This window comes from Struthio camelus, chromosome 34 (assembly GCF_040807025.1).
Source record: "Struthio camelus isolate bStrCam1 chromosome 34, bStrCam1.hap1, whole genome shotgun sequence".
Classification (NCBI taxonomy): domain Eukaryota; kingdom Metazoa; phylum Chordata; class Aves; order Struthioniformes; family Struthionidae; genus Struthio; species Struthio camelus.
The window spans coordinates 1,151,490-1,170,222 of record NC_090975.1 but is presented as its reverse complement, the minus strand read 5'-3'; the positions used below and the strand labels follow the sequence as shown (position 1 = coordinate 1,170,222).

Below are 18,733 nucleotides of genomic sequence, written 5' to 3'. Positions count from 1 at the left end.
AGTCCCTTTTAGGGGGACCCTGCCGGGGAGGGTCCCAGTTTGGGGATCCTGGTCTGCGGGAGGGGGAGAGCTCGTAGGGTGAAGTCTGCGTTTCCGGGGCGCCCCCGTTTCGGCGGGCTCCGTCACCACGCCCCCTCTGGGCCGCCGTCGGGGCGGGGCGGCGCGGGGGATTGTGGGAACGGGAGGGGGCGGGGCAGCTCCGGGACGCGGCGCGCGGCGGGGCCGGACGGGAGCCCGGAGGGGAGCGCGGAGGGGAGCCCGGAGGGGAGCGCGGAGGGGAGCCGGGAGCGGAACCGGAACCGGGAGCGGAACCGGGACCGGAACCGGGACCGGGACCGGGACCGGAGCCAAGACTAGGGCCGAGCCGGGCCAGGGAGAGGGCCAGGAGCGGGAGTGGGAGCGTGCCAGGGCGGCCCAGACTGTCGAGCCGAGCCGGGCCGGGCCAGGCCCGGTCAGGTCAGGCCTCGGGCCGGGCCTGGGGCTGTGCCCGGTGTCGCCCAGGGCCGCTCCTGTTCGGTCCAGATCAGGCAGGTCTGGCCCGGGCCGGCCCAGTCCAGTCAGGGCTGGCCCGGGCCAGCCAGGTTTGACTTATCCGGGTCTGATCCGGTCCGGCTCGGTCGTCAGCTTTGGCTTAGTCAGGTCCCGCTCAGTCTGGTCAGGTCCAGCTCAGTCTTCTAGGGTCGGGTTTGGTCTGATTGGGTCTAGCTTGGTCTGGTAGGGTCCACACAGGTCAGGTCTTGCATGGTCTGGTCAGGTTCAGCTCAGCCCAGCTGGGTTCGATCAGGATCGGACAGATCTGGCTCAGTCCAGGCAGGTCTGGCTTGGTCTGGTTGGGTCCAGCTCGGTCTGGTTGGGCCCGTTCAAGACCATTTGGTTCTAGCTTGGCCCTCCTGGTTCCAGTTGGGTCTAGCTGAGCCCTGCCAGTTCTGCCATGGGTGAGCTGGGGCTGGGCCGGGAGTTCCACACGTGGCACGAGTTCAGCTGCTTCTTCGACGAGTGGTGCGAGCGGCACAAAGTGCTCTTCATCATTGCCAGCCTGAAGCCGCTCATCTCGCTGCGGCGGCACCCGCTGCATGCCCAGCCCAGCCTAGCCGAGACGCTGCGCTTCCGCTTCGTGCGCCTCATCTGCAAGCACAGTGGCACCTATGTGGGCCAGAGCACCGTGCAGCGCAACCGGCTGTGAGTGCGGGCTCGTGGGTGCTGCGCTGCGTGGGGGGGTTGGCGCTGCTCTGGGCGAGTTCTCCAACACTGCACTGTGCTGCACTGCATTGGGTATACTGGATTGTGGGGGGATCCTCCTGTGCTGCATTGCATAGCACTGTGCTCACGGAGAGGGCGTGCAGCATCGAATTGCACTGCACTGGGTGGCAGAAGCCTCCAGTGTTGTGTCACACTGCACTGGGCAGCAGCAGCCTCCAGTGTTGCATTGCACAGCACAGGGTGGTAGGAGCTTCTGGTGTTGCATTGCCCTGCACTGGGCAGCGAGAGTCAGACTGCACTGCACTGGGTGGTGGGAGCCTCCGGCGTTGTGTCATATTGCACTGGGCGGCGGGAGCCTCCGGCGTTGCATTGCACTGCACAGGGCGGCGGGAGTCACATTGCCCTGCGCTGGGCAGCGGGAGCCTCCACTGTCACAGTTGCACTGCCCTGGGCGGCGGGAGCCTCCGGCGTCACGTCGCACTGGATGGCAAGAGCCTCCAGTTTTGCATTCCACTGTAGTGGACAGCAAGAGCATCCAGCATTGCAGTGCACCAGGTGAGCAGACCTCCAGCATTGCATTGCGCTGCACTGGATGGCAAGAGCATCCAGCATTGTGTTGCCCTGCACCGGGGGAGCAGGCCTCCAGTGTCGCATTACGCTGCACTTGACAACGAGTGTTTCACTACACTGCTCCAGGGTGGCAGACCTCCAACTTTGCATTGCACTGCACTGGATGGTGAGGGCTTCCAGCATTGCACTGCACTGGGAAAGCAGGCCTCCAGCATTGCACTGGATGGTACGAGCTGCCAGCATTGCAGTGCACTGCCAAAGCAGGGCTCCAGCATTGCATTGCATTGCTCCACACTGTGGAAGTGCTAAATGGAGACAGCCTCTAGCATTGCACTGCACTGGATGGAGGGGGCCTCTGGTGTTGTACTGCACTGGCAAAGTGGGCTTCTGCTGTTCCTGTGGACTGTATTACACCGGGGGAGTAGGCTTTCAGCACTGCACTACACTGGCGCAGAGGGCTCCCAGTGTTGCATTGCACTGCACCAGCAGAATGGGCCTGCAGCATTGCACTGCACTGGGGAAGCACTGGATGGTGAGACCCTCTAGCACTGGGGGGACAACTCCAGGTTGCACTGCAGTGCGGGGAATAAGCCTCCAGCCGTGTGTTACACTGCACTGCTCTGGGTGAGCAGGCCACCAGCGTTGCACTGTGTTGCTGTGCGCTCCTGTTTTTCAGGGAGAGTCTGTAGGACTGCCCTACCGTGCGCTGCCAGCCCTTCCTGCACTGCCCTGCACTGCACCCCTGACCGCTGTGTCACTAGCATGGTGGGGGCCTCCCACCGTTGCTCTGCACTCCCATGGGGGAACATCTGGCACAGTGCTGTACTGCAGTCCTCCCTCCCAGCCCCAGGACAGTGCTGGACACTGCACCATGCCACGGAGTGGGAGCCTGATGTACTGGGGGAGGCCTGCTGTGCCTCAAGGACCTGGCACTGCATTGCAGCAGCACCCCCAACATGGGGACGACACTGTCATGCTCCCCTGGCTGATGCCCATCTTGACTGTACCTGGATCCAGCTGTGCACCAGCACAGGCAGTCAGTTCCCTTTTTGTCCCCCTGCTCAGCCCCACACTAACGCTCCTCCCATGTGCCCGCAGGAGTGAGAAGATCGACTGTCCAGCTTCAGTCACGCTGCGCCTGGGCCCCAAGAAGGACCGGTTGGTGGTGATCGAGGCCAGCCTGGAGCACAACCACCGCCTCTCCGAGGTGGAGTTCGCCCACTACTTCAAGAGGCACCAGCTGGAGGCCAGCATGGGGCTGCCCATCCGCATCACCAACAGCGTCTCCAAGCGCTTCCTGGCGCCCGACCTGGTTTGGAATCTGGAGGACTACAGCAAGGCCAAGGACAAGGGCATGTGTGAGCTCCTGAGCCAACTGGATGGGCTCTTCAAGAGTGACCCGGGGGCCAAAGTCAAGCTGGTCTTCCAGGAGGACGTGGCAGTGCTCAACAGCATCTTCCTGGCCACCTCGCACATGCGGAGCTTGGTGCAGCGCTTTCCCCGCTGCCTCTACATGGACCGGGCGGCCTGCGTGAATGGCGAGTTCGACCTCTACTCTGTGCTCTGCGAGGACGCCAACGGGCGTGGGCGGGAGTGTGCCTACTGCGTGGCCCGCCGTGGCGTGCCTGACCTCGTCCTCTTCATCGTGGCCTCGCTGGTGCAGAGCGCCCCAGACATCAAGCTCCAGGTGCGGTGCCTGACGGTGGGGGCGGGTGTCACAGACGTGGACGCTGTCGAGGAGGTGCTGCCCTGTGCCCGCGTCCAGATCTGCCGCCTCCAGGTGCTCGAGGCGCTCTACCGCAAGGCCCACGAGCTTGCCGCCCCCAAGGAGGACAAGGTGCGCAACCTGCTGCACAACATGGCCAACGCCAGCTCGCCCCGCGTCTACAGCCAGTACCTGAGTGACTTGGAGGACGTGGCCCCCCTCACCTTCCTGCAGTACTACCTGGAGACGTGGCACCACAACAAGGGCATGTGGGCTGAGTGCTGGGCCTTTGAGCGCAACCGTGACTGCCCCTTCCTCGAGCACATGAGTTTCCATCGGCAGAAGCTCTGCTCAGCGCTGGGGCCGCCCCTGGGGCTGGCTGCCTGTGTCCGGGGGCTGCTGGACCTCCAGGCGCTGCGGGTGGAGGTGGCCGCCCTCAATGAGGAGCGAGTCTCGGACCTGTACCGGGCTGCCTGCCCACCCGAAAGTGCAGCCCTGGTGGCTGAGGAGCTGGGACTGGCCAAGCACGCCGACTACCACGTCGACGAGGTGCCCGATGGTTTCCTCCTCCATGGCGGCGGCTGCTCCTTCGTGGTCAGCCCTGACTTGGCTGCCTGCAGCTGCTCCATCTACGTCTCCAGCCGCCGGCCATGTCGCCATGTCTTCGCCGCCCGTCTCTGGACTGGCCAGCCCCTCTATGACCCCAGGCTGCTGCCCTCGCCTCTGGACCTCGAGGGGCAGGATGCCTCCTAGCCCCCCCCGCATCCCAGGGTAGGTGGCAGGCGGGTGAGCACCTGCAAGTGCTGCTGGGACATGGACTATGCTGCCCGTAGCGGGCTTTGGAGGTAGCAGCTTCCTAGACTTCCCCCCCAATAAAAGGCCTTTTGGATGCCAGCCAGGGGCCTCTTTTCTTCCCCATTTTCTTTACCCTGGGTGCGTGGAGGGGTCAGCTGCAGGTGGATGGAGTGGGTGCCCATAACTCTTATCCATCCCAGGCACATGGAGTGGGTGCCCAGAGCCGGGTGCCTGCAGCTGTGTCCCACTGGGCACACGGAGCAGGTGCCTGTAACTGGGTGCCTGTAAGCATGTCACCCTGGGCACACGGAGTGGGTGCCTGTAATCAGGAAGCATGTCGCCCTAGGCATACCGAGCAGATGCCTGTAATCGGGTGCCTGTAAGCATGTCACCCCAGGTGTACGGAGCAGCTGTCTGTGACCCAGTGCCTGCAAGCCTGTCACCCCCGGGTGCACAGAATGGGTGCCTGTAACTGGATGCCTGTAGGCATGTCACCCCGGGTGCACGGAGCGGGTGCTTATAACCGGGTGCCTGTAAGCAGATCCCCCCTGGGCATACGCAGCGGGTGCCCATAAGCGTCTCCCCCTCAGATGCATGGGTGCCCATAGGTGCTCTTGGGGGGGCCCCGTTACTGGCCTGTGCCCTCAGTTCAGGTGGCGTCGGTGAGGGGCGTCATGCCCAGCAGGGGTTGGGTGTAGGTGGGCTGATGCCGTGGGTGGGGTGACGCCGAATGTGGGGTGACACCCCACGAGCCTTGTGCCCTTCTGCCACAGCCGACGGCTCGGGGGAGCTGCCCAGTTGTCAGGGGGAGCCTGGCTCATACTGACACCCTGGGGCCTGCTCCACACCCGCAGCCCGAGGAGGTGGGGGCCGGGGGACACCTCCCAGCGTGCCCTGCGGGCCAGGGCTAGGCCACACCTCCCAGCGTGCTCTGCGGCGCGCAGGGAGCGGGGAGTGGCGCTCACGGAGGGGCCGGCCTACACTTCCCAGCATCCCGCGCTGCCTACGTTTCCCGGCGTCCTGCGCGCGGCTTCCGGCCCGCCGCCGGCAGTGACATCAGGGCAGGTTGGATTTTTTTCCCCGCGAAAGAGGCGGCAGCGCGGGACGGGCGCGCGCCATGCAGCGGCGCATCACGTGAGTGGCCCCACCGGACCGGGACCGGGACCGGGACCGGGACCGGGACCCCCTGCGGGACCGCTCCCCGGTACCGCCCTCCTCCGCACCGCGACAGCCTGGCCTGGTACCTGAGCGAGCGCCGTTCCCGGTACCGACAGCCCCACCCACTGCTGACCGGTACCGGCCGGCTCGGCTCTGTCCCGGTGCTGGTACTGCTCAGGCTGGTTCTTTCTCGGTACTACCTTAGTACCGGTACTGCCCTGCCCGGCGGTGTCCCGGTGCCGGTACTGCACAGCCTGGTAGGGTACCGGTGCTGCCTAGCCCAGTAGTGTCCTGGCGCCGGAACTGCCGGTACCGGTATTGGGCTGCCTGGCAGTGTCCCCATTCCGGTACTGCCTGACTTGACAGTGTCCTGGTACTGTACAGCCTGCTGGTGTCCTGGTGCTGGTACTGGTTGCCCACTGGTGTCCTGGTGCCAGGACTGCCTGTCCTGGTACCGGTACTGGGTCGCCCAGTGGTGTCCCGGTGCTGCTATTGCCCAACCTAGCGCTGTCCTGGTGCTGGTACTGCTGGTACTGGTACTGGCCGGCCTGGCAGTGTGTCAGTACCGGTACTGCCCAGCCTGGTGATGTCCTGGTACTGTCTGACCCTGGGCCGGTACTGTCTAGATGAGCAGTGTCCTGGTGCTGATACTGCCTGTGTCCTGGTGCTGGTACTGCCTGACCTGGCAGTGTCCCGGTAGTGGTACTGCTGGTTCTAGTACTGCCTGGCCCAGTGGTGTCCTGGCACTGGTACTCGCTTGCCTAGCAGTGTTGTGGTGCCGGTACTGCCTGGCCCGGCGGTATCCTGGTGCTGCTACTGCCTGGCCTGGTGCCATACTAGTATGGCCTGGCCTGGTAATGTCCCAGTACCAATTCTGCCTGCCTGATGGTGTGCCGGTACCAGTACTGCCTGGTCTGGTGGTGGTGTCCCCAGTCCTGGTTCAGTTTGTCCCCCCTGACCGTGCCTGTCCCCCAGGTCGTTCTTCGTGCCTGCCCGCTCACCAGATCCCTGCGCCACGCCGTGAGTGGGGCTGGGGGCTTGGGATGGTGTGGGAGGGTTTGGGGGGGGGGTTGAGAAGGGCTGGGAGAATTCGGGGGGTTCAGGGAGGGCTGGGGTGCTTGGAGGAGTATGGGAGGGCTAGGGCATCCAGGGGTGGTTTGAGGAGGGCTAGGGGATTTGGGGCTGGCCTGATCTGCTTTACCTCACAGGGTGCCTGCGCTGGATCAAGGCGAAGACCCCGTGCAGGACGCTGCGCAGGAATCCCCATGCTTGGGACATGAGGACTGTGTTGGGCAGGATCCCGGCTCCCCATCCTCCTGCCTGCTGGTCAGTCCCTCGCCTTGCTCAAGTCCTTCCCCCACACATCCCCATCCTGCCCTGCTCCTTCCCATCCTGCCCAACTCTTGCCCCACATCTCCTGGTCCTGCCCCTTGCCTCCCTGTCCCACTCTGGTCCTGCCTGACATCTCCCAGGCCTGCCCTGGATTTGCCCTGCACTTCCCCATCCTGCCCCCGTCCTGCCCCACAAATCCAGGTCCTGCCCCCGTCCCGCCCGGTGCCTCCCCATCCTGCCCCCACCCCGGTGCCTCCCCGCCCGGTGCCTCCTTGTCCTGCCCCCGTCCCACCCCAGTTCTGCCCCACACTTCCCAGTCCGGCCCCAAACCTCCCTGTCCTGCCCCAGTCCCACCCCAGTACCTCCCAATCCTGCCCTGGTTCTACCCTGTCAGCTCCAGCACTTCCCAGTCTTACCACCGTACCTCTCCATCCTGTCCAGTATCAGCCCCTCCTACCCCAGTATCTTCTTCTGCCCTTCTACCTCCCCATTGCCTCCAGCTACCTCAGCAGCAGCTCATCTTGCACCTACGCCTCCCTGTCTTGTCGCAGTTCCTCCCCTGCATCTCCCAGTCCTGCCCAACTCCTTTGGCACCTCAGGGTCCTGTCTTGGTTCTACCTCACCTAGTTCTGCCCAGATCCCTCCTGATCCCTGCACACCTCCTCATCCTGTGCTGGTGCCTCCAGGACCCTGTCCCATTCCATCTGGGTGCTTCCAGCGCCCTATCCCATCTTGTACCAGTAAATCTCTGTCCTGTCTTGGCAAATCCAGTACCCTGCCCTGTCCTGATCTCTCAGGCACCTGCCCCAAGACACTGTTTCTCACTTTCCAGGCTGCTGCGTCCCCAGATGTCTCTTCTCCCGGCAGCGCCTCCTCGGGTGAAGATAGCCCCTCTGCCCCTGACAGCTCCTCCACTTCCCTTCCTGGTATCCCCCGGCGCAGGACGGGTGAGGAGCCGCTGGGCCTGGACTCTGCAGCTCCACCAGCCTGGCTGCATCATGCGGCAGTCTTGGCTGCCCTCCCCTGCGCCGTCTGGCCCCAGCTTCCCTATTCCCTGTGAACCGGCAGCCATCACTAATTTCTGCTTCTTTCCCACTGCTCAGCTCGTAAGCAGGTCCCCAAGCGCAAAATGGAGCTGGCGAGCTGTGCGGAGAACGGGCACGACGTGGAGCCTGATCCCAAGCGGCAGAGGGAAGAGCCGGGTGAGTGTGGCCATGGGGCAGGTTGGGCAGTTGGTGTGGGTGCCCAGCGGTGCTCTCTGAACGGTGTTCAAGGTCCCTCTGTGGCTGCTCCACTGTGGAAACTAGAGTGCTGATCCTCAGCTCCTGGGGATGGAGCTGAGGAGGCCCTAACACCCCTACTCTGGGCATCTACAGGAGATGGATGCAAATTGGACAGCACAGAGATGCAGGAGGTGAGGGATCAGAGCTCAGAGGAGGCTAAGGAGGCAGAAGATGGCAACAGGGATGGTGAAACCCAGGCATCAGAGCTTCCAAAGTCCAGCAAAGCCATTGCTGACATCTTTGGTGAGCGGAAAGGAGCGGACGGGTACAGTGAGCTGGGTGGTGGGCCAGGGAGACCCAGTGGCTGCCTCCAGGTATTCGAGGATATCCTGGTACTACGTGAGGAGCATAGCACCCATTCCTCCTCATCAGACACCTCTCTCTGCTCTGCTCCCTCTCACCCAGCCCCCAGGAAGGGGTCGAGGACAAAGGCAGAGGAAAGGGCAGCCTCGAAGATGCCAACCCTGAAGAGTTCAGCCCCCACCAGCATTGAAAGCACGAATGGGACTGCAAGCAGGTGGGGGAATCATGTGGGGTCCTTGAGCCAGAGAAGGGAAGCCTGGGTCAACCCTGAGTCTCTGGTCCTGTCCACAGGGCGCAGCATCTGTCCCCAGTGTTGAGGGAAAAAGAGGGTGCCAGTATAGCAAGGGAGGGGATATGGGGTTGCCGGGCTCTGCTTGTGCCAGAGCACGGCAAGAGCCTCATGCTGTCCCCGCAGTCCCTCCCAGGTTGCTGAGCCTCTGGATCCAGCCCAGTACAACCCCTCCAAGAGCAGCTATCACCCCATTCATGATGCCTGCTGGGCCCCCAGGCAGAGGTAAGTGCTGGGATCAGTGTGTAGTGGTGCCAGGCAGGTTTAGGGTGGCAGGAATTCTGTAGGGCCAGGACCTGGGGGCTTTTCTGCTTCTTCCCTGGGCCTGTCTGGCTACTTTCAGAGGTTAGGAGGACCCAGGAGTCCTGGGCTCTGCAGAGAAAGGAAGGCAGGGGCTGTCTTTTTGTGTGCGCCTGCTGGCCCTGCTGTGCTCCTGGCCCTGTCTCTCTTTCCAGGGTCCCCTACCTGGCTGTGGCTCGTACCTTTGAGCGCATTGAGGAAGTCTCTGCCCGGTAAGGTCCCATCTCTGCGGTGGGGAGCATTGGCAGCTTGTCCCCTAGGCTGACTCCCTTTCACCCCCAGCCTGAAGAACATTGAGACCCTAAGCAACTTCCTCCGCTCAGTCATTGCCCTGTCACCATCTGACCTCCTGGCCTGCGTCTACCTCTGTCTGAACCGCCTAGGCCCTGCCTATGAGGGGCTGGAGCTGGGCATTGGGGAGAGCATCCTCATGAAGGCTGTTGCACAGGCCACGGGTAAGGAGAGAGCTGCCAGCACTGGACACAGCTCCAGAGCCTCCAGCCTGTCCCTGGGGTCTACCCCAGCCCCCTCTGAGCCAGAGCAGAAAGCTGCAGGGGGGACCAGTGAGAATTGACAGAGGCCTTTGCTCTCGCTGGCAGGCCGCCAGCTAGAGAAAATCAAGAGCGAGGCCCAGGAGAAGGGAGATCTGGGGCTGGTGGCCGAGAGCAGCCGCAGCAACCAGCGGACCATGTTCGCGCCACCCAAGCTGAGCGCCGCCGGGGTCCTCAGCAAGCTGCAGGAGATGGCCAGGATGACAGGCAATGCCGTGAGTTGGGGCCAGGTGGTGGGATCTCACCCTGGCAGGCCTGCAGGGTGTCTCATGGACACAGTCACTGTTGCTGCCTGACCTGTGGGAAGGACTTTGGCTGGGCTAGATTTGTCCACCCCTTTTCCTGGCTGTGAGCGTGAGTTAGAGACATCCCTGGCAAGGCCTGGTCCCTGCCTGTGCCTCTGCAGTCCCGGCAGGGCCCCTGCTTGTGCTGTTTCTCTTGCAGTCAATGAACAAGAAAATCGATATCATCAAGGGGCTGTTTGTGGCCTGCCGCCACTCCGAGGCTCGCTACATTGCCCGGTGAGTCATGGCTTTGCCCTGGTCCTGTGCTGGGCATGGTTTCTCCTTTCGCTTCATGAGCGCTCACTGTGCCTTTTGGCTTCACCCCAAGTGGTTTTGGCATTGTCACAGCTGGCCCTGCCCTTTACGGCGTGTGCTCCCCTGCTGTTGCAGGTCACTGAGCGGGAAGCTGCGCATCGGGCTGGCAGAGCAGTCAGTGCTGGTGGCTTTGGCCCACGCCGTCTCACTGACTCCCCCAGCACAAGGTGAGGCAAGTGCAGGTCCTTTGGGTCTGGGACGGGCGTGTGGGGCCCGGTGGACTTTGACCCTGGGGCTGTGCCCTTCTCGCAGGGTGGCCCCCAGCTGTGGTGGATGCCAGCCAGGGCAAGTCTGCTGAAGCACGCAAAGCCTGGCTGGAAGAGCGGAGCCAGATCCTCAAGCAGACTTTTTGGTGAGTCTGCTGGCATCAAGCTTGGTGACTGTGTGGAGTGACACGCAGCAGCATGGCCCTGTGTGGGTGCTGGGGCCACCATCTGGCACCATCCCCTTCTACTCACCAGCTGCCCAGTGCTGCTCTGCCCGGGGTGGGTACCCTCTTATGCTGCCTGGTAACATGGGCTTTTGAGAGATAGATTGACTGGGAGATGAAATCCCGCTCCTCCCACTGTCCGTACTGTCAAGGTGAAGCCCAGACAGGCACCAGTGTGACGTCCAGTCTGCTGAGCCTCCTGGGCCTCTGGCTTGGCAAGACTTTGCCTTGGCATGCTGCCTCACATGCTTGTTTTGTCTCCGATCACTTTTAATGACCTCCACCAGGGCTTGTTAGCTGGTTTGGGGATAAACTGATCCCCTAGGTGCTTTCCTGTGGGCTGCCTTTCTTGCCTCTCTGCCTGTGTTATGTGGTGAGGGGCTTGCTGGGCACGCTGCCTCTTGCGGGGCAGAGGAGTCTTTCTCCTGGGCCAGCCCTGCCCGTGCGTCTGTGCTGGGGCCATTCTTTGCTCCTCTGGCCGTAGCGGGTAATGCTGACTGAAGGCCAACAGGCTCCTCTCCCTCCCAGTGCTGAGTTATCTCCTCAACAGGATCTCAGGAGGGCTGTGCTGGGAGGCAGGAGCTGTTTGCTACTGAACTGATTGAGCTGGTGCAGCAGGCTGGAGGGAGGGAGGGCGGCTCTGTTCATGGTGGTCTGGGTTTAAACACTGTCATCGTGCTCCAGCCAGGGCTAGTCCCTTAAATAGAGGGCCCCCCCCAACTGCTCATGCTGGCCTTTCCTCCTGCTCTGAGCACTCTGCCCTGCCGGTGATTGCCAAACAGTCGATGCAAGGAGGCTTGACAGGAAGTTGTCTGAGTTTTCCGGGCACCTCAGCTATCTGATCTCAGCAGTGGGCAATTGCCTTTGAGCAGATGCCTTCCTCTAGTACTGCATCCTGCCCGTCATCACGGGCTTTCAGTTCTCCTTTCAGAGCTGGATGCCCTTTTGTCTGCCTCCCTGGGGGCAAGATGCTCCTGTTTGGGCCTCTCCTCCCTGCTTTGCTAACTCCAGGAATCACCCAGTGTTGAACAGAGCTCGACCAGGCAATCCTGGGGATGGAGAGGGGCTGTTGCTATCCCCACGTGGTTTCCCTGGCTCATCCTCTCAGCTCCTTATCCCTGGCCTGAGGCTGCTTGCATCACCCAGACCTGCACAAGTGTCCCTGGGTGCCGATGGCAATGATGTGAGCTAGGACTCGCTCACGGCAGGCTTATTTTTTTCCAGTGAGCTGCCGAACTATGCTGCCATCATTCCTGTGCTGCTGGAGCACGGGCTCGAGAGCCTGCCCCTGCACTGCAAGATCACCCCAGGTACCACAGCAGCCCAGGACATGTGGGGAGACATGTGGCCCAGCTGGGTCCTGACCCTTCCTCACCTCTCCTGCAGGGATTCCCCTGAAGCCCATGCTGGCCCAGCCCACCAAAGGCATCGGGGAGCTCCTGAAACGCTTTGAGGAGGTGGCCTTCACCTGCGAGTACAAGTACGATGGCGAGCGAGCCCAGGTAGGCTTTGCGAGGTGCTCCCCAGGGTGCTTCTGGCTCTGCCCAGCCTCCTGCAATGCCCTCCCTCTGCCCAGATCCACATCCTGGAGAATGGGGCCGTGTATGTCTACAGCCGCAACCAGGAGAACAACACCTCCAAGTACCCTGACATCATCACCCGCATCCCCAAGGCAAGCGACAGTCATTGACGAGGGAGCTGGGGCGGGGGGCCTTGTGGTGATGGCGAAGTGATATCTGTCCCCTCAGTGTATGGGGACCATGGCTGGGTCCCTTGTTAAGTGTAGAGTGCGAGGCACCCCAGCGCTGTGTGCGTCCCCTTTCTTCCCCAGCGCTGACCTCCAGTGTCATTCGGCGCAGGTGAAGAAGGCCAGTGTACAGTCGTGCATCCTGGATGCAGAAGCTGTCGCGTGGGACCCAGAGAAGAAGCAAATTCAGCCGTTCCAGGTGCTGATGACACGGAAGAGGAAGGTAAAGCTTGGGGGGGAATTACCCTGCCTCTCCACTGGTGCTGGCATGAGTTAGCTGTGGCCTGGGCAGGCAGCAGGCAGGATTTGTCCCCAGCTTGGAGCTGGGCAATAACCTCGTTCATCTCCATGACCTCAGGACGTGGAGGCTGCTGAGATCAAAGTGCAAGTGTGCCTGTATGCCTTTGACATGCTGTACCTCAATGGGGAGGTGAGTGCATGCCCCTGGCTGGGCCTCCATCCCCCTGGGCTCACTTGGCCCTGTTCCATATCCCCCTGCTCTGTACTGTGCTCCTGCAGTGCCTGGCTCTGCTGGGTCTCCCTGTGGGGGTAACACTGGGCCCTTGCTCCATAGTCGCTGGTGAAGGAGCCTTTCTCCAAGCGCCGACGGTTGCTGCGCGAATCCTTCGTGGAGACAGAGGGTGAATTCCTCTTTGCCACCTCCATGGATGCCTGCAGCACAGAGGAAATCTCTGAATTCTTGGACCAGTCCATCAAGGGTGAGGCAGCTCTGCTTAGACAGGGCTGGGATATGGGGGGGATGGAGCAGGAGACAGTGATGGGGGGTGGTCCTTGTGTCCAAGCTGGGAGTGACATCCCCCTCCTAGCTGGGTTACCCCCACCATGGCACGGATAAATATGGGCTCTCCCCAGACTCCTGCGAGGGCCTCATGGTGAAGACTCTGGATGTGGATGCCACCTATGAAATTGCAAAGCGATCCCACAAGTGGCTGAAGGTAAGAGCCCTGGTGGGGTCCCCCCTCCTCTGTTCTGGACTCACCAGGAGCCCCGAGTGGGGCCTGCCTGGCTCTGCCTGATGCTGGTACCTCTCTCACCAGCTGAAGAAGGATTACCTGGAAGGAGTGGGGGACACGCTGGACTTGGTGGTCATCGGTGCCTACCTGGGGAAGGGCAAGCGCGTAGGCATGTATGGGGGCTTCCTGCTGGCCTGCTACGATGAGGAGAGTGAAGAGTACCAGAGCATCTGCAAGGTGGGCACCGTGGCAGAGGTTGGTGGTGGCTGGCTGGGGCAGCCCATAACCATTCCTGCTGCTCTTGCACAGATTGGGACGGGCTTCACGGAGGAGAGCTTAGAAAAGCACTACGGCTTCCTCAAGGTATGTTGCCAGCTTTCCTCAGCTGCGAGGAGGATCCGAGCACAGCCTGGTCCCTAACCTTGTCCCCTCTGCCCCCCAGGACCATGTCCTGGACCAGCCACGGCCCTACTACCGCTGGGACAGCGGGGCAGCACCTGACCACTGGCTGGCAGCTGTGCAGGTTTGGGAGGTGAAGTGTGGTGACCTCTCCATCTCCCCTGTCTACAAAGCAGCTGTGGGCCTGGTGAGTTGGCGGGCAGGGAAGGGGGAATGGCCTTGTCTCCCTGGCACTGTCTCAGCCCCTCCATCCTTCCCCCCAAGGTCGATGAGGAGAAAGGCATCTCACTGCGCTTCCCCCGGTTCCTGCGTGTGCGGGAGGACAAGAAGCCAGAAGAGGCTACCAGCAGCTCCCAGGTGCCACTTTGGGGGATAAGAAGGGGACAAGGTGCAGCCGCTCCTGTGGCAGAGCAGGCTTAGGGGGTGGCCATGGGTTTCATTAACTCCTCTCCTTCCTCTTTGCAGGTGGCTGAGCTATACAAGAAGCAGCAGCAGATCCAGAACCAGCAGCTTGCAGAGAAAGGGGAGGATGAGGACTTTTACTAACAGCCTGGCTGGTGTGGGGACCCCATGCCTGTGGTACACACATGGCTCCGGGACAGGGACTTTGGGATAAAAACATGCCTCCCCACCACAGTGCAGACCTCAGGGCCTGACCCTGCTCTTTCTCCAGGGTATATATGTGGCTTCAACCTGGGACAGGGATCCTGGGGCCAGGTCTCACTCCATCCCTGCGGTCCATGCCTGACTCCTCTCTGGGACAGGTACCCTGTGGTCTGACATGACTCAGTCCCCAAGTCTATGTGTAACTCTCTGCTCTGGGATAGGGAGCCCAGGGCCTGAGCCTACTCTGTCCCTGAAGTCCATGTGTGACTCTCCTCCAGGCCATGGGCCCCAGGATCTGACCGTGCTTCGTCCCTGGGCTACACAGGCAGGACAGGGTCCTCGAGGCCTCACGTTGCTCCATTGTATGCAGTTTCCCTCCAGGACAGGAACCCCCAGGACTTGTCCCCAGGGTCCCTGCATGCCTCCTGCTCCAGGCCAGGGCTGTACCCACACTCCCCAATAAACACTGCCGCTGCGCCTGTACGTTCTACATCCGGCCAGGGCTGGCACGGCGAACACCTTTTATTGCCCTTTACGCACTACTAGATGCTACGGCTCTGCCCGCCCCCTCGGCCCCTCTAGCTGGCACGAAGCCGCTGGCTCCGGGCCTTGTAGACCTCGATGAGGAGGTCCTTGACGTACTGGATCTCACGCTCGATGGAGTCCGCCTTCTCCTTGAGCTCCCGGTTGCGGGCCTCCAGGCTCTGGCACTGGTCGCCTAGTGCCTCGTACTCGGCCCGCTTCCGCTGCCGGTAGCGCAGGGCTGCTGTCTTGTTCTGATCTCGCTTCTTCTGCTTGCGGTCCCCCTTGGGGGCTAGCGGCGTGGGGCCGGGGGCTGGCAGCACCGGGTCCGGAGGCTCGAAGAGGGCGAGTGGCTCCAGGCAGCTGGGGTCGAGGGGGCTGAGCGGGGCCAGTGCCGGGGGCTCAGCACCGAAGGGGAAGTGGAAGGCGAGGGGGCCAGGCGAGCCAGGAGCTGCCTGGTCCGGGGCCAGTGGCTCCTCCAGAAAGAAATCCTCCAGCTGCTCCAGCTCACGCTTCAGCAGCGAGGCCATGGCCTCCAGGTCAGAGAACGGGGCTGGGGGTGGCGGGCCGGTGCCCGGTTCCATCAGGAGAGAGAAGTCCACCCTCTCCGTCATCCAGTCCGAGAAGCCGGGGCCTGGGTGACGGTGGGGGGGCTTGGGGAATGCAGGCAGCCTTGCCTGCCCCATAGCTCCCTGCCTGCCCCAAATTGCCCAGCTCTGCCTCCCATCTGCCCCGCACCCCCTGCCCCAGCCCTCCCTTCCCCCATCTGTCCTATAGCCCAGGCTTGCCCCACATCTGTCTGCCCCATACTCAGATCTGCCCCAGATCTGCCCCACGTCCCCAGCTCAATCCCCTGCCTACCCTATGGCCATCCTGCTGCCGTCCAGCCTACCCTGCCCCATGTGGTGCCCCACATACCTGCCAGGGTGCCCTGGGTGAAGGGCCCCTCGGGGCTGGCTGCCTGCCAGGGCAGGGTGCTAGCTGGGAGCAGGGTGCCCTCCGGGGCCAGGCCCGGGGCCGGGTGCAGCGGGGCCAGCAGGGACATGGTGGTGCGCGTGGGGGCTCAGCGTGGCCACGATGCGGCTGGGCGCAGGGCCGGGGCACGGCACTGCGTGGCATGGTGACCTGGGAGTGGGGGGGACAGGGTGCTGATGGTGGGGCCCCCAGGATGGGGTGGGTGGTGGGGCTGCACAAGATGTAGGGAGCTGCATGGGGAGGGGAGCTCCATGCACCTCCGTGGCATGCTGTATGGGGTGTGATTTGGACCTCTGTGGGGTGCTAGGTGCTGTGTTGAGGGGACCCTGTGCACCTCCATGGGGTGTTGGGTGCTATCTGAGGGGAATCCATGAGGGTGCTTGGTGCAGTATGGGGGGGGGGAAGCCTGTCCATGGGGTGCTGGGTGCTGTCTGGGGTGGGTGTGTGGCAGGGTACATGAGGGGGGGTTGAGAGGGCTGGGGAACAGGGGGGTGCCTCATGCCCAGGAGTCCCCATACCCTGGGGGTGCTAGTGCCCAGTGGGGGATTGGGGTGCCTCGGGGTGCCCAAGGGTGCCCAGGAGGGAGGGGACCCAGTGCTGGGAGATGCCTGATGGGGGTGGGGACTGGGTGCCAGGGATTGCATGGGGGGTGTCCCAGTGCCCAGGGGTGACTGGGGAGGGGGTCCCAGTGCTGGGCGGGGGCTGGTACCCGGAGGTACAAGGGGTCCCTGCGCCCGGGGGCGGGGGCAGTGTTTGGGGAGGAGTCGGGAGGGCAAGAAGGGGTGCTCGGGGGGGGGGTCCCGGGGTGCAGACTCACTCCATGGCGGCAGCGCGGGGCGCAGAGGGACGGCGGGGGGGGTCTAGAGGGCCATGGCGGGACCGGGGCCGGTGGCGGTGCCGGAGGGGGGGGCCAGGGCCGGAGCCTTATAGCGGCAGCCGCCCCGCCCCGCCCCCGGCCCGATTGCAGCCCGGTTGCATCAGCTGCAGCGGCACCGGTACCCCCGGGCACCCCCGAGGCAGCGAGTCGTGCACCGAGGCCCCCAGGGGGCTGGGAGTCCCCCCCTCCCACCCCGGTACTGGCCTCGCAGCTGGCCGCCAGGGCACCTCCGGGTAATGGGAACCAGGTTGCAACCCCCGGACACCGGGTCCTTGCAGCACCTGTTAGTGGGCTATGTGCCCAGGGACTGGGACCCCCACCCCGGGCTACCAGGATGCCCTGGGCACCGGGACCCCTGCACCCCCTGGACAGTGGGATTCCCTCGACTACTGGGTCCCCCTGGGCACTGGGACCCCTGCACCCCCCCGGTACCGGGCTATGAACCCTGGGCACGGGGACCACCTGGGCACTGGGACCCCTGCACCCCCCAGTACCGGCTATGCACCCTGGGCACTGGGACCCCCTGGGCACCGGGACCCCTGCACCCCCCCAGTACTGGGCTATGAACTCTGGGCACTGGGACCACCTGGGCACTGGGACCCCTGCACCCCCCAGTACCAGGCTGACCCCTGCACCCCCCCATACTGGGCTATGCACCCTGGGCACTGGGACCCCCTGGGCACCAGGCCCCCCCTGGGTACCAGACCCCCTGCACCCCCCCGGTACCAGGTTATGCACCCTAGGACCCCCAGGGGTGGATGAGGGGGAGTGATCACTGGAGGCTTGGAGGCTTGAGTCCCCACTCAGGAGAGGCTTGGGTAAGGGGTGCAGTGGGGGACGAGAAGAGGCATCCCTCTCCGCGGCTCTGTCCCCTCTCTGGGGGGACTCTGGGAGGCCTTCGCTGCTACCCTTCAGCCTTGCTGTGCAGCATCACCACAGAAACGGCCACCCGTTTCCTCGGTGACCTCCCTGGGGGGCACCCAGCTGCAGGATGGCGCTGGGGGTAGGGGGTGGGAGGCTGGAGGCATGGACCCCTGGGCCCCCTCACTCGCCTGGTCCTGCTCCCACGGGGGGCCCTGCTCAGTGGTGGTGGGTCCATTGTCCACACACATTTGCACATGCGTGCACCTGCACACCCCAGCACACGCATGCCTGTGTGCACTACCACATCCACCCATGTGCACCTACAGACACCTCCACCCATGCATGCACCCATAGGGTTGCACACACACCATGCCCCACCGCCTCCCAGTATTCCCTGCCCCACATGTGAGGGTTCCCTTGCTCCATGGACCCCCAGCACCCCTTTGCCCCATGGCCCCTCACTATCCTCTGCCCCACACATTGGCGTCCGCAGGCCTTACGGCACCACTGGCGTCATACATGGGGGTCACCTCTGCACCATGGACCTCCCCAACACCTCCTGCCCTATACATAGGGATTCCCCATGTCCTATAACCTCCCTAGCACCTCCTGGACTGTACCTGAGGATCCCCCATGTCCCACAGCACCCAGCACCCCCTGCCTCATACATGGGGTCCCCCATAACCCCAGTCCCCAGCTTCCCTGCCCCATACGTGTGGGTCTCCCATTCCACATGGCAACCCCAGCACTCCCAGCCCTGTACGTGGGGGTCCCCCCACTCCATGGCACCTCCTGCCCCATACATGGAGGTCGCTCCCTCTGCCCCCTAGCCCTCAGCACCCCTACCCATGGGAGTCCCCAGGCCCAATGGCACCCCCTCTGGCCCCATACACGGGCAGCCCCTGAGCCCCACAGCCCCCACACCCAGGGCCCCCAGATCGGGTGTGAAGGGCGGGGCATGGGGAAGAAGGGGCAGAGCCTAAAGGGAAGGTGGAGCCTAGTCAGGCAGGCAGGGCTTACAGGGGCTGCAGTGTTTGCTTCTGGGTCTAAACTGAGGGTGGAGGCAGAGCCAAAAGGAGGGGCTGAGGCATGCTAATGAGGAGGTGGGTCTGGAGGAGGGACAGGGCGGAGCAACAGGGGCCCCAAGGATACGGCAGCGGGCTTAGAGGGACCCGGTGTCCAATGGGAGATGAGAGCTGTACAGGGCAGCCAATAGGAGCTGGGATGGGGGGGGGGGAGACAGGCACCTCCTCC

The 18,733-nt window shown here is 63.4% G+C and overlaps 3 protein-coding genes across 4 annotated transcripts; 2 read left to right on the top strand and 1 right to left on the bottom strand.

Annotated features, from left to right (window-relative positions):
* Positions 1–223: 223 nt before the first annotated feature.
* Positions 224–4,369, top strand: ZSWIM9 (zinc finger SWIM-type containing 9). 2 transcript variants are annotated; one of them, XM_068923530.1, is made up of 2 exons: positions 224–1,179; positions 2,869–4,369. In XM_068923530.1, exons 1-2 carry the CDS (start codon positions 932–934, stop codon positions 4,226–4,228), a joined length of 1,608 nt encoding a protein of 535 aa, XP_068779631.1. In that variant the 5' UTR covers positions 224–931; the 3' UTR covers positions 4,229–4,369. The 2 variants fall into 2 exon arrangements, with proteins under 2 accessions (XP_068779631.1, XP_068779633.1); XM_068923532.1 differs by having other exon boundaries at positions 960–1,755.
* Positions 4,370–5,168: 799 nt separating this feature from the next.
* Positions 5,169–14,757, top strand: LIG1 (DNA ligase 1). The gene is made up of 26 exons (XM_068923474.1): positions 5,169–5,404; positions 6,404–6,448; positions 6,637–6,754; positions 7,593–7,707; positions 7,864–7,962; positions 8,137–8,286; positions 8,449–8,560; positions 8,762–8,860; positions 9,091–9,147; positions 9,218–9,390; positions 9,535–9,701; positions 9,931–10,007; positions 10,161–10,252; positions 10,338–10,437; positions 11,740–11,825; positions 11,902–12,017; positions 12,092–12,187; positions 12,375–12,485; positions 12,621–12,692; positions 12,837–12,981; positions 13,136–13,218; positions 13,321–13,473; positions 13,546–13,599; positions 13,679–13,822; positions 13,900–13,992; positions 14,101–14,757. The coding sequence occupies exons 1-26, from the start codon at positions 5,388–5,390 to the stop codon at positions 14,179–14,181; spliced, it is 2,655 nt and encodes an 884-aa protein (XP_068779575.1). The 5' UTR covers positions 5,169–5,387; the 3' UTR covers positions 14,182–14,757.
* On the bottom strand, positions 14,723–16,681 carry ATF5 (activating transcription factor 5). Its single transcript, XM_068923552.1, has 3 exons — positions 16,556–16,681; positions 15,682–15,888; positions 14,723–15,397 (listed from the first exon to the last, which is right to left on the bottom strand). The coding sequence occupies exons 2-3, from the start codon at positions 15,806–15,808 to the stop codon at positions 14,820–14,822; spliced, it is 705 nt and encodes a 234-aa protein (XP_068779653.1). The 5' UTR covers positions 15,809–15,888; positions 16,556–16,681; the 3' UTR covers positions 14,723–14,819.
* Between the last annotated feature and the right edge of the window lie 2,052 nt (positions 16,682–18,733).

Bases quoted from the DNA above. Each gene is read 5' to 3' on its own strand.
- ZSWIM9 (XM_068923530.1), top strand. From the start codon at position 932: ATGGGTGAGCTGGGGCTGGGCCGGGAGTTCCACACGTGGCACGAGTTC. The intron at 1,180-2,868 runs GTGAGTGCGGGC...ATGTGCCCGCAG, and splicing joins ACCGTGCAGCGCAACCGGCT to GAGTGAGAAGATCGACTGTC.
- LIG1 (XM_068923474.1), top strand. The intron at 9,391-9,534 runs GTAAGGAGAGAG...TCTCGCTGGCAG, and splicing joins GGCTGTTGCACAGGCCACGG to GCCGCCAGCTAGAGAAAATC. The intron at 12,693-12,836 runs GTGAGTGCATGC...CTTGCTCCATAG, and splicing joins TGCTGTACCTCAATGGGGAG to TCGCTGGTGAAGGAGCCTTT.
- ATF5 (XM_068923552.1), bottom strand. From the start codon at position 15,808: ATGTCCCTGCTGGCCCCGCTGCACCCGGCCCCGGGCCTGGCCCCGGAG. The intron at 15,398-15,681 runs GTATGTGGGGCA...ACCGTCACCCAG, and splicing joins CACCCAGGGCACCCTGGCAG to GCCCCGGCTTCTCGGACTGG.